General features: G+C 41.7%; 1 protein-coding gene across 2 annotated transcripts in view; it reads left to right on the forward strand.

Moving 5' to 3' along the window:
• Positions 1-13104, forward strand: part of SAP30BP (SAP30 binding protein) — a 30598-nt gene that overhangs the window by 16881 nt on the left and 613 nt on the right. For both annotated transcript variants that reach the window (XM_072881072.1, XM_072881071.1), the window contains 7 exons: positions 636-678; positions 7014-7102; positions 9616-9707; positions 10177-10237; positions 10726-10777; positions 11170-11228; positions 12470-12554. In XM_072881072.1, coding sequence (XP_072737173.1) covers positions 636-678; positions 7014-7102; positions 9616-9707; positions 10177-10237; positions 10726-10777; positions 11170-11228; positions 12470-12554 — 481 coding nt within the window. The remainder of the gene's footprint in view (positions 1-635; positions 679-7013; positions 7103-9615; positions 9708-10176; positions 10238-10725; positions 10778-11169; positions 11229-12469; positions 12555-13104) is intronic.

The following is a 13104-nucleotide window of genomic DNA, read 5'->3' on the forward strand; positions in this document are numbered from 1 at the left end:
GCAAACCTCTGCAGCCTGGGACCCTGCAGAGCTCTGGGTGTCTACAGGGAGGCCGATCAGATGCTGCTCTGAAGTCATTGTGCTCTCCCGCTGGTTCTGGGAGCATTTCAGTTGTTTTCGTATTACTCTGGAGAATATATCCTGCTGGCCCTGCTTAGAGGACTGCAAGTTGCACAGGCCTGTGTAGGCATTCCCAGGGCTTAAGTAGTTTTCTGTGGGCTGGATCCAGCTTGTACTTAGCTAGCTATGCTCTAAAACATTGACTCTTGGCCGGTGCCAAGGGCCAGTCACCAAAATGAAGAATCTGTGGTTTGATCTGTTTTGAGGAAAGGCTTCAAGTACAGTAGTTTTTGTGGAATTCAAAAGGAGCTGAGTGTCCAGGACTCACAGAAACAAAGCCTGAATTCTTTCATTAGGTTTAGACTCTAGCTTGGAAAGGAAACAGATTATCCTGTTAGGCTTTGACTTTCCATGGTACAAACGTTGCCCTATTATCTAATAACTTGCATTTCATACTTAATTTTTATTCTTTTGTCTCAGAAGTAATGTGTAAATTTCTGAACAAATGGACAGTATAGCTTTTTAAATTGGAAGCATACCTTGACTAAAATCTGTTTCTTCCCCCTTTCTCCCAGGAATTCTCAGAACTGGAGAAGAGAGATCCTCAGGAGCTAGTTGGTAAGTTCACTCAGAAGTATTTATTCACATGTTTTTTTCAAACTAGATCTTCTAGGCTCCCCCTTTGTAAAAAGCATCTTCACTCTGTCCTGACAATGCTGTAGTTTGAATTATTGCCTGCAATGTTTTATCTCAGTGGAATATTTTCAGTGAAGTCTTCTTTTGGGAGAATGGTACCATGCCTAAAAATATGAAAATATTTTCATATATTACATGTCCAAGACATATATATAAAGGGCAGTGTTGATGTTTTCTAGATGACCTTAAAAACAATAAAGCAGTAGCTTTGTCCAGACACCTCTGAGAGCCAGTGTAACCAGGAATGATGACAGATACTTTGTTCTGTGGCTTCAAAAACTTAACTAAAATATCCCCACTTAGATGCGATCCACATAGTGACTTGTAGCTGCTGTGTTGACATAGTGTACTGTATGTTTTCTAATGCTCACTGAAACTTATTTTATTTTTGTGACATCTCACTTATTCATTGCACCATTATTAGATTTGGAAAAAACGCTTGGGAAGTCCAGGGTCATCAGGTTGAAATAGTATCTTCTGCGTTGTTTCTGTGGAGTTGTACAGAAAGTGTATTTTATGTTGAAGCTCTGACTAGCTTGAACTAACCCTTTGTTCCTGAGGTTACTAGTACAGTTGTGTGGTAGCATGTAATAATATCATTAAAAAACCATGAGTTTAGAAGTTGCTTCATTATCTGTCAAGTCAGCTTGTCAAGGCTCAGGCATGATATTTCAGTCACGAAGTGTGATAAACGTAAAATAAGACAGTAAATACTAGGATGCGAAGCTGCGACTCCTACAACAGCCATCACTCTGAAGTTTTGGACTTAAGTCCTTTTCAATTGGCCTGCTCAGACTTTGCGCCAACCCAACTGTTATATTGAATTTTCAGCGTTTAGAGGGCAAAAGTCTGTAACGAGTCTCATCATAGAATACAACAGGGGTCTTTCTCCACACTACTGATCTGCCCCAAAATGCACACTAGTGCACACCAGTGACTGCCTCCATCCACAGGAGATTAGAAGGTTAAATCTCATTTGTCTCATAATAGCCCAGACTTGCATGCAGGCTTAAAAACTGCACAGAGAGTACTTATTACAGTGTCACACATTCGTGAGTGGACAGTCTTGGTGAGTCCAAGACCTGGATTAAGGTTTGCAATATATCTTTAATTTCCTCGCTCTCCTTTCCCAATAGTAGTGCGCACAGAGCAAGGCGTAGGCTAGCTTTGTGCAGAACCAGGTTATTAGAGGTCAGCATAATTGCCATGGTGGATTTCTGTAGGTCTTTTGTATTAGACCATGTCTTATCTAGTTGAAAAGGAGCTGTTGCAAGAGCCTTATGGTTGGTGTAACATGAGAACCACTCCTTTCCTGGAAACTTGTACTTTTAGAGTTAGAACTCTTAAATGGAAAAAGGTGCAGGATTTTCTGACACAAAGCAAGTAACTTCTCCAATCTGGACATCTAAAGTTTTGTCTAGTATCAGTATGTGGAAGTCAAAGTCTTCCTTAGACAGTTTTCCACAACTGCTTTTTGCATTAAAAGCTTCTGGGCCTGCCCTTCTCAGAAGATAACCTTACGTTGTTCAGCGTCAACTTTATTAAAGTCCGTGGTTATGTAGTTGCTTAAGTACAGCATAAATGTAGGCTCTTGCCAAAAGTAATGTTTCTGTTTTACCTCCCCCGGACGTATGCTAGTGTTTGTGTGCCTTGAGCTGGTCTGGGAGTAGGAGCCAGCTGATATCCACCTTCACTGCTCTTTTTTTTTTTTTTTCTTCTGTGAGGCTTCCAGCTGGATCCATTACCTGATCAGCTTATTGCATGCTAGGTGAGCACTAGAGTTGACAAAAATAAAACAGCAGGGATGAGCAATTGGGAAGGGCATGGTCCTGACTTACGCTGAAGTAGTGATCACATAATCAAAGCCTGAAAGAATGGGAGGGAAGGTTTCCAGCAGTAACTGCCCTGTGGTTGAGGAGAAAGTATATGCGAAACTTATTTTGATAGATTTCTGCATCAATGTTGTCCTTTTGGGTTTTCTGTACCACTCTGAAGAGTACATGGTGCTGGTAGACATTGCATTTTCGGTTTCCTGCAGCCTTGCAAAATAATACTTTTAGGATGCACTTTTTTGCCCTGAAGTTCTTTGCAGCATGGTTGTTTACCTTTTGGACTGTAAGAAATGTTCTCTCCAGCCCTTAGGATATCTGAGCACAAAGTCAGTGTTCATAAGAGCAGAAAATATGGCTGAGTTGCAGGTCTCTGCATTTCTCAGCCCACAGAGCAGAAAGGGAACTAGTGTCCTTCCATGGATGGGTGACTCACTGGCATGTTGTTGCCTCCAGTTCTTCCTTCTGATTTGGCTGTTCTGGTGCCAGGAAATCAGAACCCCACACACCCCGGTTTATGCCAAGCAGACTTGATTGGAGTGCCAAAGAATGCAGTTTTAGAGAGCAGGCACCACCGGTTTGCATGTCTCCAGGGGAAAGCCATGCCCCTCTGATTACCCTTTCCAGGTCTTTGCTTGTTTTTTTGCATAGTGTGACCTTTATAGACAAACTGGCATCTGATACTGCCTGTAATCCCTTGTGGCTGCTTAAGACACAGCATACAACTGAACCTTGAAAGGGACAGGAGTTCTTAATCCTACCTGGGGAGCAGCGTTATTCACTGAGAGCGCTGAGGCAAGATGCTTTACCAGACCTCAGATGATTCACATCCCAGTCTGTCTGGGTACAGCCAGCTCTCTATTCCTATGCTCTCTATTCTTTTGGTTTTCTCTTCACTAGGAAAAAGTGCCTACCCATCTGTAGGGAAACACAGCTCCTGTGTGCCCCCCATCCATGTCTCCAGCATATGTCTTTGGACTGTGAGCAGTCATTTCCTTCTGGAAGGAACTGAGTGCACAGTTTGCGCTATGGTACTTTCTCTCCTGCTATGCAGTACGTCTTTTGTGCTGTTGGATATACTGGTCAAATAACCCATCTATCTCAAACTGAAGCAGATTATATGTAGCATTTCCATTTAATTGTCTGCCTCACCAAGATTTGACAAGCAAATATCCTCCATTGACTACTGAGATGCTGAATCTTTGCTAGGTACACACTAATAGTTGGCTGTACTTTGGCCTGCTATGCAGAGCCCAGGAGCAGCTGAACATCTCTGCCTTGCCATAGTGCATGTGCTGGCTGCACAAAAAGCTACAAGCACCTATTGCTTGTGCTGATTACATTTTTAACTTTTAGGTCAGCTTGTGGAAGGAGCATGCACGGACTAAGCACCAGTGGCAACATCCTTCAGCACCTGGTAGTGCAGTGGCTCCTACTTTCTTGAACTCCCATCTGAGTCATGGGATCAGTTTTATGACCTTAGTTCTTTATCTGGACTGTGAGTCTGATTAGGGGAAGATATTTACTTACTGTGAGCCAGAATCTGGGTGTGCCCATAGTTGATTAATTGTGCCAACAGCCAACTTCCTGAGGTCCCCACATGGAGATCCTCTAGGCTTTGAGGCAGCAAATCACAGGCCCAGTTAGAGACTGCAGCCCGTGTCACTACCTATGACTCATGTAAAAGTAAAACTTTGATCTTGGCAGAAATAACAGGATGCACAAAGCAGTTGGATATATCCTGTGAGGACACACCTTGTTGTTAGCTGTCCATCTGCATTTACTGCTGTATAGACAGTGGAAAGCTGTGCTTGGGACTTCAGAAACACAAAATCTTTTATACAGGAGCCTGTGGCCATATATGCAAGTTCCAGGATTATTTTGAATGATAATCCCAGCTGCCCCTTCCTTTAGGGAAAGAGCTGGTGGGAAGAGGCCGCAGAATCAGCTGTTCTGCTATCTGTTTGTGCAGGAAGTTTGAGGACTGCTTGAGGGCATGGATAATTTGCACTTCCTTACTCTAAATAAGCCTGAAGGGCTTAAACTCATCCTTTTCTTCCTAATGATGTGGCATCTCAATCTGGCTGCAATGTCATGAAATAACTGAGTAATGATTAATGTTTGTGCTCAGTTTGCGAGGTGCAGGTAGTCTCACTGCTGAGTCAGTCTTCAGCTGCATACAGCTATGGCGGGATTGCAGTAGACAAAGATGTCTTAGTTCCAATTCCTTGTAAGCCATTGAGAGATGCCTTCCCTCATCAGTATAATGTTGATAAATGATTGTTTTCACATGGCTCAAATGAAAGAGCAAATGAGCACCAAAACCTGAAAAGTCATGTGTCAAAATATATCATCTCATTGGGAGCTCTTGTTCTGCCTCCAATGCTATTTCTGTTTCAAGGGAACTTTGAATTCGTTGCTGAACATAACCTTATGACTTTGACTTCTTTTCTGGCTAGACAGAGTTCTTGCCCAGAGTTCCTGAGTTTATATGAGCCCACAGTTCCCCTTCCTATAAATGTTTTGTTTCTCTGTGGTTCTTCTGGTCATCTGCAAAGATAAGGAGCCAATGGGATGTCTAGTCTGGAGGTAGGCTTGATTTTTTTTTTTTTTAAAGGTCCTTTCTTTGCCTTACGAAGTCTGGATTTGGTGGCTTTTTTCTTTTTTAATGTTTCTGCTGATGCTGTAAATCTCTTAAGCCATTAATCAGCTTTCACCTTTTCTGGAAAGCCTAGTGTGCTGTCTATTATGCACACTTTTGTCTATTTGCTACTGTCTCTCTGGGTTCCTGAAACTCTAATTAAACTAGAGGCTTCCCCATCCCACCAGCAGCTGTAAACTATAACAAATGTCTGCCTTGTTGTCAGGGAGCTCCAGTTTGCCTGCCTTTCTGTAGGGGCTCTGGCAAGCTTTCCTTCCAGAGGCACCCTCTTAGTAAATGCCAAATTACACTTTTTGTTCATTACTAGCAACTGCTGAAGAATTTAACCCTCAGCAACATCTTGATCAAATAGAATGAGTGGTCGCCTGCTAGCACTGCATCTCCAAAGGATATTGTCTTTAGTGCTTTACATTTTTACAAAAGAAATGGAAACTGTAGTAGCACTGAACATGTGTAGTGTTGATTGTAACCTCAGCTATCTGATGCTCTGTGCTGGAAGGCAGGAGAGCATGCTGTGGTCAAATGCCAGTGTCTGTCCTTTGGGCCCTTCTGGGCTTTAGTCAAAGGAGCTGAACTTGAGTGTGCTGGAACTGCAGTTCAGGCAGCTTTTACTGAGGAATGTATAATTGAGGAGCTGCAAATGTGAATGGCTTGGTTGATATGACTTCTGTGCTTGTGTCAGGTCTCTTTTATCCACTACAGACTACAACTCTGGGATGTGTTCCCTGTACAAATTATGGTTGAAAACAATCCCAGCTGCTTAAATGTGGCACAAATCTCTGCTCCAAGACTTGGCTAGAAAGCTGCCTGGGTTTCCCATAATAGTGGGAAAGTAGCAAGCAATAGGGGGAAACATGGCAGTTTCTTTTGCTGGTAACTCTGTAAGCTAATCTTTACAGGGCAATCGGGTACTCTAATAGTATATCCCAACACAAACAGCTGTAGAAATCTGGCAATCTGTTCTGGTCTGTTCTCAGTCCTGCAGAAGGAGTTGTTCTTTCTAGCAATAGTTGGACTCGGTAAGCAAAGATCAAAGTGCCTGTTAAGGAAACGTTAACTTAAGGATGAAATGTAATTTCTTGTAGTTAACTCCTGACAGCCTTGTGGAGGGTTGTTCCCTTCTTGAACTGTTTTGGTTCATGTAGGTAGGTCTTGAAATAAATAAGACCCAAAGTGATTACCTCCCCAAAAATGGTGGTGAGCCAGGCTGCTTTAGATTGATCCCGTGATCCTCCGCATACACAGTCTGATTCTCTTTCTGAGAGTATCCTGGCACAAGTTTTGTCAGCGACTCCAGGTTATCTTGAGCTGTTCAGAGCAGGACTTTAAAGGGCATATGGAAGACCTGGAGTAGTGGAGGGTGCACCTTTGTTCCTCTGAAGATCCTTTGCCTTTGAGGATCTTATCAGCAATGGCAGCTGGAGTGGGAAGTAGCTTAGCTTTTCACGTTTCCATTCTGGGGTGAAGAGACCCCTGAAAATAAAGCTTTAAGCATGGGTGTGACACAGAGCCACAGTATAAGGTAGTTATCAATAAAGCAAGCATCGCATCCCTCTTCTAATGATCTAACCTTTAGGTTAGTTGCTTCTTGCTCAGCACTTTGAAAACACCGTAAGTACCAGTTGACAGCATTCCCCTGTTACCTTTACTCATCAGTTCTCAATGATAGAGTAGTACTAGCAAGGACATAAAACAAGTTTAATGACTTGCATAGCTTAAATTCCCTTTCATATTGCCAGAACTCATGCCCAGTTTGTTCTCTACAGCGTCTTTTTCAGAGAGGGTGCGGAACATGTCTCCAGATGAGATCAAAATCCCTCCTGAGCCTCCTGGCAGATGTTCTAACCACTTGCAGGTTGGTATAAGTCCACTTTATTTTTTTAAAAGGCTTACAATTCAGTAGGGAGGGGGGATATTTGGGAACTCTGCACGGTATTTTTACACAAGTCAAAAATATAGCATTAAAGATGGGGTTTTACCACACTGAGTTTATGAATGCACTGTGTTAATGCTTTAGGCTTTACAGCAATTCTAGTTTAGGAATCTCAAAGTAGCTTAAAGCTGTTTTCCAATCTCTGTGGGTCACTTATGCTTTAAAATGGCTCTTGATCCCACCAGTGACACAGAAGCAATGTTTACTGTGAAGGCTGCTATCCTCTTACCTCAGCAAATTCAGCTCTATAGGAAAGAACAAATCATTGTTTTTCTATATGGGCCTGAGAATCCCCTCGCTGGAATAGTTGAGGCAGCATTGACTGGATTCCTTTTCCACCTACATAACTCTAGATGATAAACATTTAGAGGGAAGGCTAGTAACTTAGAGGCAGCAAAAGAAAACAAATGCATGTTTTCTCTGGTGCACACCCAAATAATTGCAGTAACCAACTTTGCAATAACCTTCTGCTCTGTTTTCCTCCTCCTGATGAAGGGCAAATGAAAGATCAGGGGCGGCTGTTTCCTACCACCCATTTGAGTTTTAACTGCAGTTATCTGCCCAGTAGAAATACAAGTAAAGAATCAATTCTGGAATGCTCTATAAAGTACTAATGTGCAATGGTGAATCAGAATGACTCGCCATCACGCTTTCTTCTTTTCAGCACAGCATACCTGGGCATACCCACTCTTGTGCTGTAGGAGGATTTTACTGTTCTGACATCAGTTAATTAGGGTGCGTTAGATCTGAGGAATGCACGAAGCTTGAGACAGTGGATAGAATAAAGCAGATTTTCTTCCCCTTTGACAGCAGTTTACTATGTTAAATCAAAGGAGAACTTGTCCTCTGTTAGCAGGTCAAACCACATCTTACAGCACTTTAAGCAAGGAGATGGGATTGTTCTTTAGAGATGCAAAATGTTCTAGGCTTTTCACTGTTGATTTGCTCTTTCCTTTTGTCAGATTCTTCCTCTAATAAACTATCTTGAACTCTACCAAAGGGAGTATTTCTTATTATAAAGTTGACTAATTCCCCATCTATGGACTTTGTGAACCATATTGCTACCTCCACGGGGAGGGGGCAAAAGGGAACACCTATTCAATCATTTCTACTCCCAAAATTCACTTTTTTACAGTTGTTCCTTCAAACTTCATGATGTGTGCGCTGGATGTGGAGATTGTGTAATTTCTTCTTGATAATTTTGTGAGGACCTGATGAAAATTATCTTAAAAAGCTTTTTTTGAGGTTGATGAAATAGGAGTTTCATATCAGCTCTTAACAATCCTCTCTTATTCAGGCATCAGCAAACTCTTAGACAATAGTCAGTTCTGTATTCGAGTTGACTGTCTGTACAGAGGGAAACGTGAAGTGGCTTATCCAGAAGCAACAAAGGAAAATGGACTCAACTCTCCCATCCTGAAAGACTGAAGGCCTAGCCTCTGGTCTTATTTTATATGCCTCTTGTACATGAGAAATTTGTGTCAAAAAGAAAAGATGAAGGAAATTACTGAGAATATTCTCCTAGTAGTACAACTAAAGTTTATGCTCCATCTGAAAGTTTCTGCTTTTGCTATCCCTTCAGCATCACCAGAGTAAAAATACTTTTAAGGTCTTTCACTACCTTGCTGAGGAAGAAAAAGATCGTGTTTATTTTTAAATGTTTTAGTCTTTTTGGAGAGTAGACTGCTTGACATTTCCAACCTGAGTCAGTTAAGTTGCCTTTTTCAGGGGCTTGTGGCTTCAGTAAGATATCCATAGACTTCGTAACTATGTGAGTGATCTGCAAAGAGAAGCTGGTTCCATCTAACTGGTCACTCGGGCCGAAGCAGGGATTTACAAGTACATTGTTCCTAAGCGTTTGGCTGCCAGTAGACACCACCAGCAGTACATGATGATCACATTGGTTTTAGTTCTCCAGCAGAACTTGGCTCTGCTCATCTGTTACCCAGGCATAGCCATGAACCTTGATGTCTGCACAGTGTAGCCCAGCAGCTGTTTTTCACGTGCATGACTGAATCTGGAGGTGGGTGTGATGGTCACTGTAAGTTGTGGGAGAACCTTTGTGGATTTCACCTGTCCCTGTTGGAGCTGGCTTCTACTTCTCTACAGTCATTGCTATAAAGGGAATCAAGAGACTGAGAGGAAGAAGCGTGCACTAGTGCCTCAAATGCCAATCTTTAATCACTGAAGCCTTCAAAAAGTGCAAAGATTAGTTCCCTTACCCATCCAGACAGTTAATGAAGATACTTTCAGACCTTAAAGGAGGGAGTGTCTGTACTAATCAGCCTGCCTGGCCTTAGGGGAGAGGTGGAAGCCTTGCTTCATGCAAGGAGGTCACTGGTTCAGTTGGCTTGTTTCCACATGTACACTTTTGATAGTCAGCTGGTGTGCTCCTCCTTTTTGTACTGGCTCACCCTGTAATCCCTCTCCCTTAGGATAAAATTCAAAAACTCTATGAGAGGAAAATAAAAGAGGGCATGGATATGAACTACATCATTCAGAGGAAGAAGGAGTTCCGCAACCCCAGGTGAGCTACCATCTTTTCCTACGCGACGAAAGCACCACACAGCAAATTTCAAGAATTTTCCTCTTTGTTGGAGTTGTAGCAGAAACAGGATCCTGAGCAAGAAGTACTACTGCTTACAATCAAATGATGTCTTTCTCATTTTTGTAACTGAAACAGTAAAACTCTTCTTTGTGTTCTGTGAAGCAACAACTAGAGTTGGTGTATCAGACTTTAAATGTACAGGCTTTGGTTGAAGTATTTTAGAAGATGTGTCTGTTTTGGGAGCTGGGAGATTAGATTGGGGAAAGTGGAAAATAATGTGGTTAATGGCATGCCACACCCATGATAGCAAGCATAGCTTCCCAGGTTCTGATTTTACTCTTGCAGTGTGAAGAGGTGGTAAACTCTTTCCGCTAACAAATCTGAAATGCTTCCATTTACTTCTAGCTCACTGGCTCTGTTCTTCTGAACTCTTGTCTTTCCTTTGCAGCATCTATGAAAAGCTGATCCAGTTTTGTTCAATTGATGAACTCGGTACGAATTATCCAAAGGTGAGGTGCAATACTTTTGACTGGCAAGGGAGTGGGTAAAAGGTAATATAGAGGTGTGAGCTCTTACCTCAGGCTTTCTTGAGCCTGCTTGTTTAGGCATTCTTTAAGGGAACTTTAGTCTGATCTTCTGCATTGAAGTGAACATTTTTATGTGGTACTGAGCCTCAGTGCCTCCAACTTTGGTATAATGATTCTGAACAAAAACTGCTGAAGTGTGTAGATATACATGAAACTCCTTGGGAGGATAGAAGCTGAGCAGCAGAAAAATGCATGTCTTATCCCAGCGTCCTTTTGGTTTCAAAGCTGTTTCTTCATTCACAACAGAATGTGGTCCTATAAAAAAGGTCTGATGTGATCTTTGTGTCACTAGAATACAAGAAGAAATCAGTAATGAGTATCATCAGTGAACAGAAATACATAAAACATTTTTGAGCTGGATTTTGTGTATATGTGGAAATAGCCCTAATCTGACTTATTTTTTTCTTTAGGACATGTTTGATCCTCATGGCTGGTCAGAGGATTCATATTATGAGGCACTAGGTAATTCCAGGAAGTCTTCTTTTGTCCTAACTTAGCTCTTGTGTTTTGTAGTTAATTAACTGTATTAGAGTCTTCACTTCCTTTATGAATGAGAAGTCATCACATGCTGCTCTTTAACTACTTCATTGTGGTTGGATATGCCTGAATGGTATTGATGCTTCATCAGGCTGGAAAGCCTTTTCGTTTAAATTGGTTCTTCAATGTTTTCATCTCTTAAATCATTAATTTAGTGCAGTAATGCTTTGATTAAAAAGCAGTAGTTAGTTTCATGGCACTTTAGTTTTCTAGACACAATTTGAAGTTTTTGATTGTTTGTGATGGGAAGTGTATGAGAGAGAGAACTATGGATTTTTACTGTTCTAGTGCTACTTGTAATTTCTGATCTTTCTCAGCTAAAGCCCAGAAGATTGAAATGGACAAATTGGAGAAGGCCAAGAAGGAACGCACAAAGGTAGCTATTCAAAACCAAAAGAGACTGAGATGCAGGGTTTTTGTTTGCTTCCCTGCTGAGTTTAATTTTGTTGCTTTGCTGTTTCTTATGAACTGTGCTCTGTGCTAATACGGTTTGTTTTCCCCTGGTTCTGTACTTTCTTCTTGCATGTCTTTTTCCAAGCTGCACAGATCAAGTTGTTTGCCCTTCCTTATAGGTCCATTTCTCTAGGTTGTTTATTTGACTGGATTTCCTTCGGTTTTGTCAGTATTTTGTCAGTATCAGAGCTCTAAAAATGATATTTGGTAAGCCAGGTATGGGCAAGATGATGCATAAAGTACAGCTTTTTTCTTAATCTATGACACTTTGCCTGGTGGCATAGCCTAGTTATAGCTTAATTTCCTCACCTTATCTCATTGTGAGACAATACGTGCTTTCTGTTCTCCTTGATATTGCCTTCTTGCATCTGATTTCAACAACAAGAAATGTTGGGCCTATTTTAACTTTAACTGGGCTTGTTGCAAAATGTACGTTCTTATGTACCCCCAAAAAAGAACACAGACAGGCTTTGGGAGATTTTATTCCTGTCCTTCAGTGGTGTTGCCTTTAAGCTAGTGGCTGTCATTAGAAAACTGTTTAATGTTAGAGATTGCCATCTAACCTTGCAGAAGGCTCCTTCCATATTCAGTATGCGGAGGTATTTTTGTTTCTTGCAGTGCATGCTGTGTCTTGCTACTTGTTTTGTTTTTTGCACAGTAACCCAGGTATCTGATTACGTCCTTGCCCACATCTGCAGTTTTGAAAATATGAGACTGCATGCTGTTGTAGCTCTTGTTGCTAGGTTTCCTGCTATGATGCAGTCGCAGTAAATCGTGCAGGTAGGGACTTGTCTTGTATGTTTCTTAAAGGAAAAAGAACAAGAACTTCTAACTGTATAAATACATTCTTTAATGACCAGGATCTGTCCTTTACGAGCTATATGAAATTCCTATGCTTACACCAGTTAACAAACACATTTTTATTGTATGTGACTTAGGAGCTGGATTGCAGGAATCCTTAGTGATCATTACTTCAGTATGCTTTGGCCTGAGCTCTACATCTTTCTTCCCACATGACAGTCAGCTTGGAGGCCAATGTCTCACATGGCATTAAAGCTGTTCTTTAAAAACAGAGAGAGGCGATGTGGGTTAAAAAAAGACTATGTATATTAACACTTCATTTTTGTCTTCTTCCCTTTCTCCTATGTGTCTGTCCCTTCCCAGATTGAATTTGTGACTGGCACTAAAAAGGGTACAACAACAAGCGCCGCCTCTACAACAACCACAACAGCCAGTACCACTGTGGGAGGTAAAGAATAGTTGTGATTGTACCTATTAAGCTGCAGTAATGCTGGGATTAGTGCTTCCTGGAAACCCTGAAGGCTCCTTATTGATTGTGTATATAATGCTAGAAAGTGTTTCTTCTAGGGGTTGACAGACTAGCTTTCCTGTAGTCCCTATATGCCATGGCTGTCCTTCTGGAGTGAAAGACTAGGGACAGGTGGGATAGTGAAGAGATTTATTAGTGGGTCAAGAAACCTGCTGATGTCTATGGTTGTAGAGTGTTCATGGGACTGATACATCTCGAGATTTGGAAAGACTGAAAATAATTTTCCCGCCTACAGCCTGCCTTTTAAACTGGGAGGAAGGGAGAAAAAACGCTGGAGGCTGATGAGTGCGTCCTGTGCCTGTAACCTGAGCAACGGAGATCCATGTGCTCTGTTAAAATTAAATATGCTTTGGGGCGGGGACTGAACCTGTCTCCCATTTGGCTGAAGTTCAGGTGTAGTTTTACTTTGACTCTTGAGGTATAAAGTTGTCTTTCCTCCTCAACATTTACTGCCAGTGTATGCTGAAAT

The sequence above is a fragment of the Ciconia boyciana genome, chromosome 16 (genome assembly GCF_034638445.1).
Source record: "Ciconia boyciana chromosome 16, ASM3463844v1, whole genome shotgun sequence".
NCBI lineage: Eukaryota > Metazoa > Chordata > Aves > Ciconiiformes > Ciconiidae > Ciconia > Ciconia boyciana.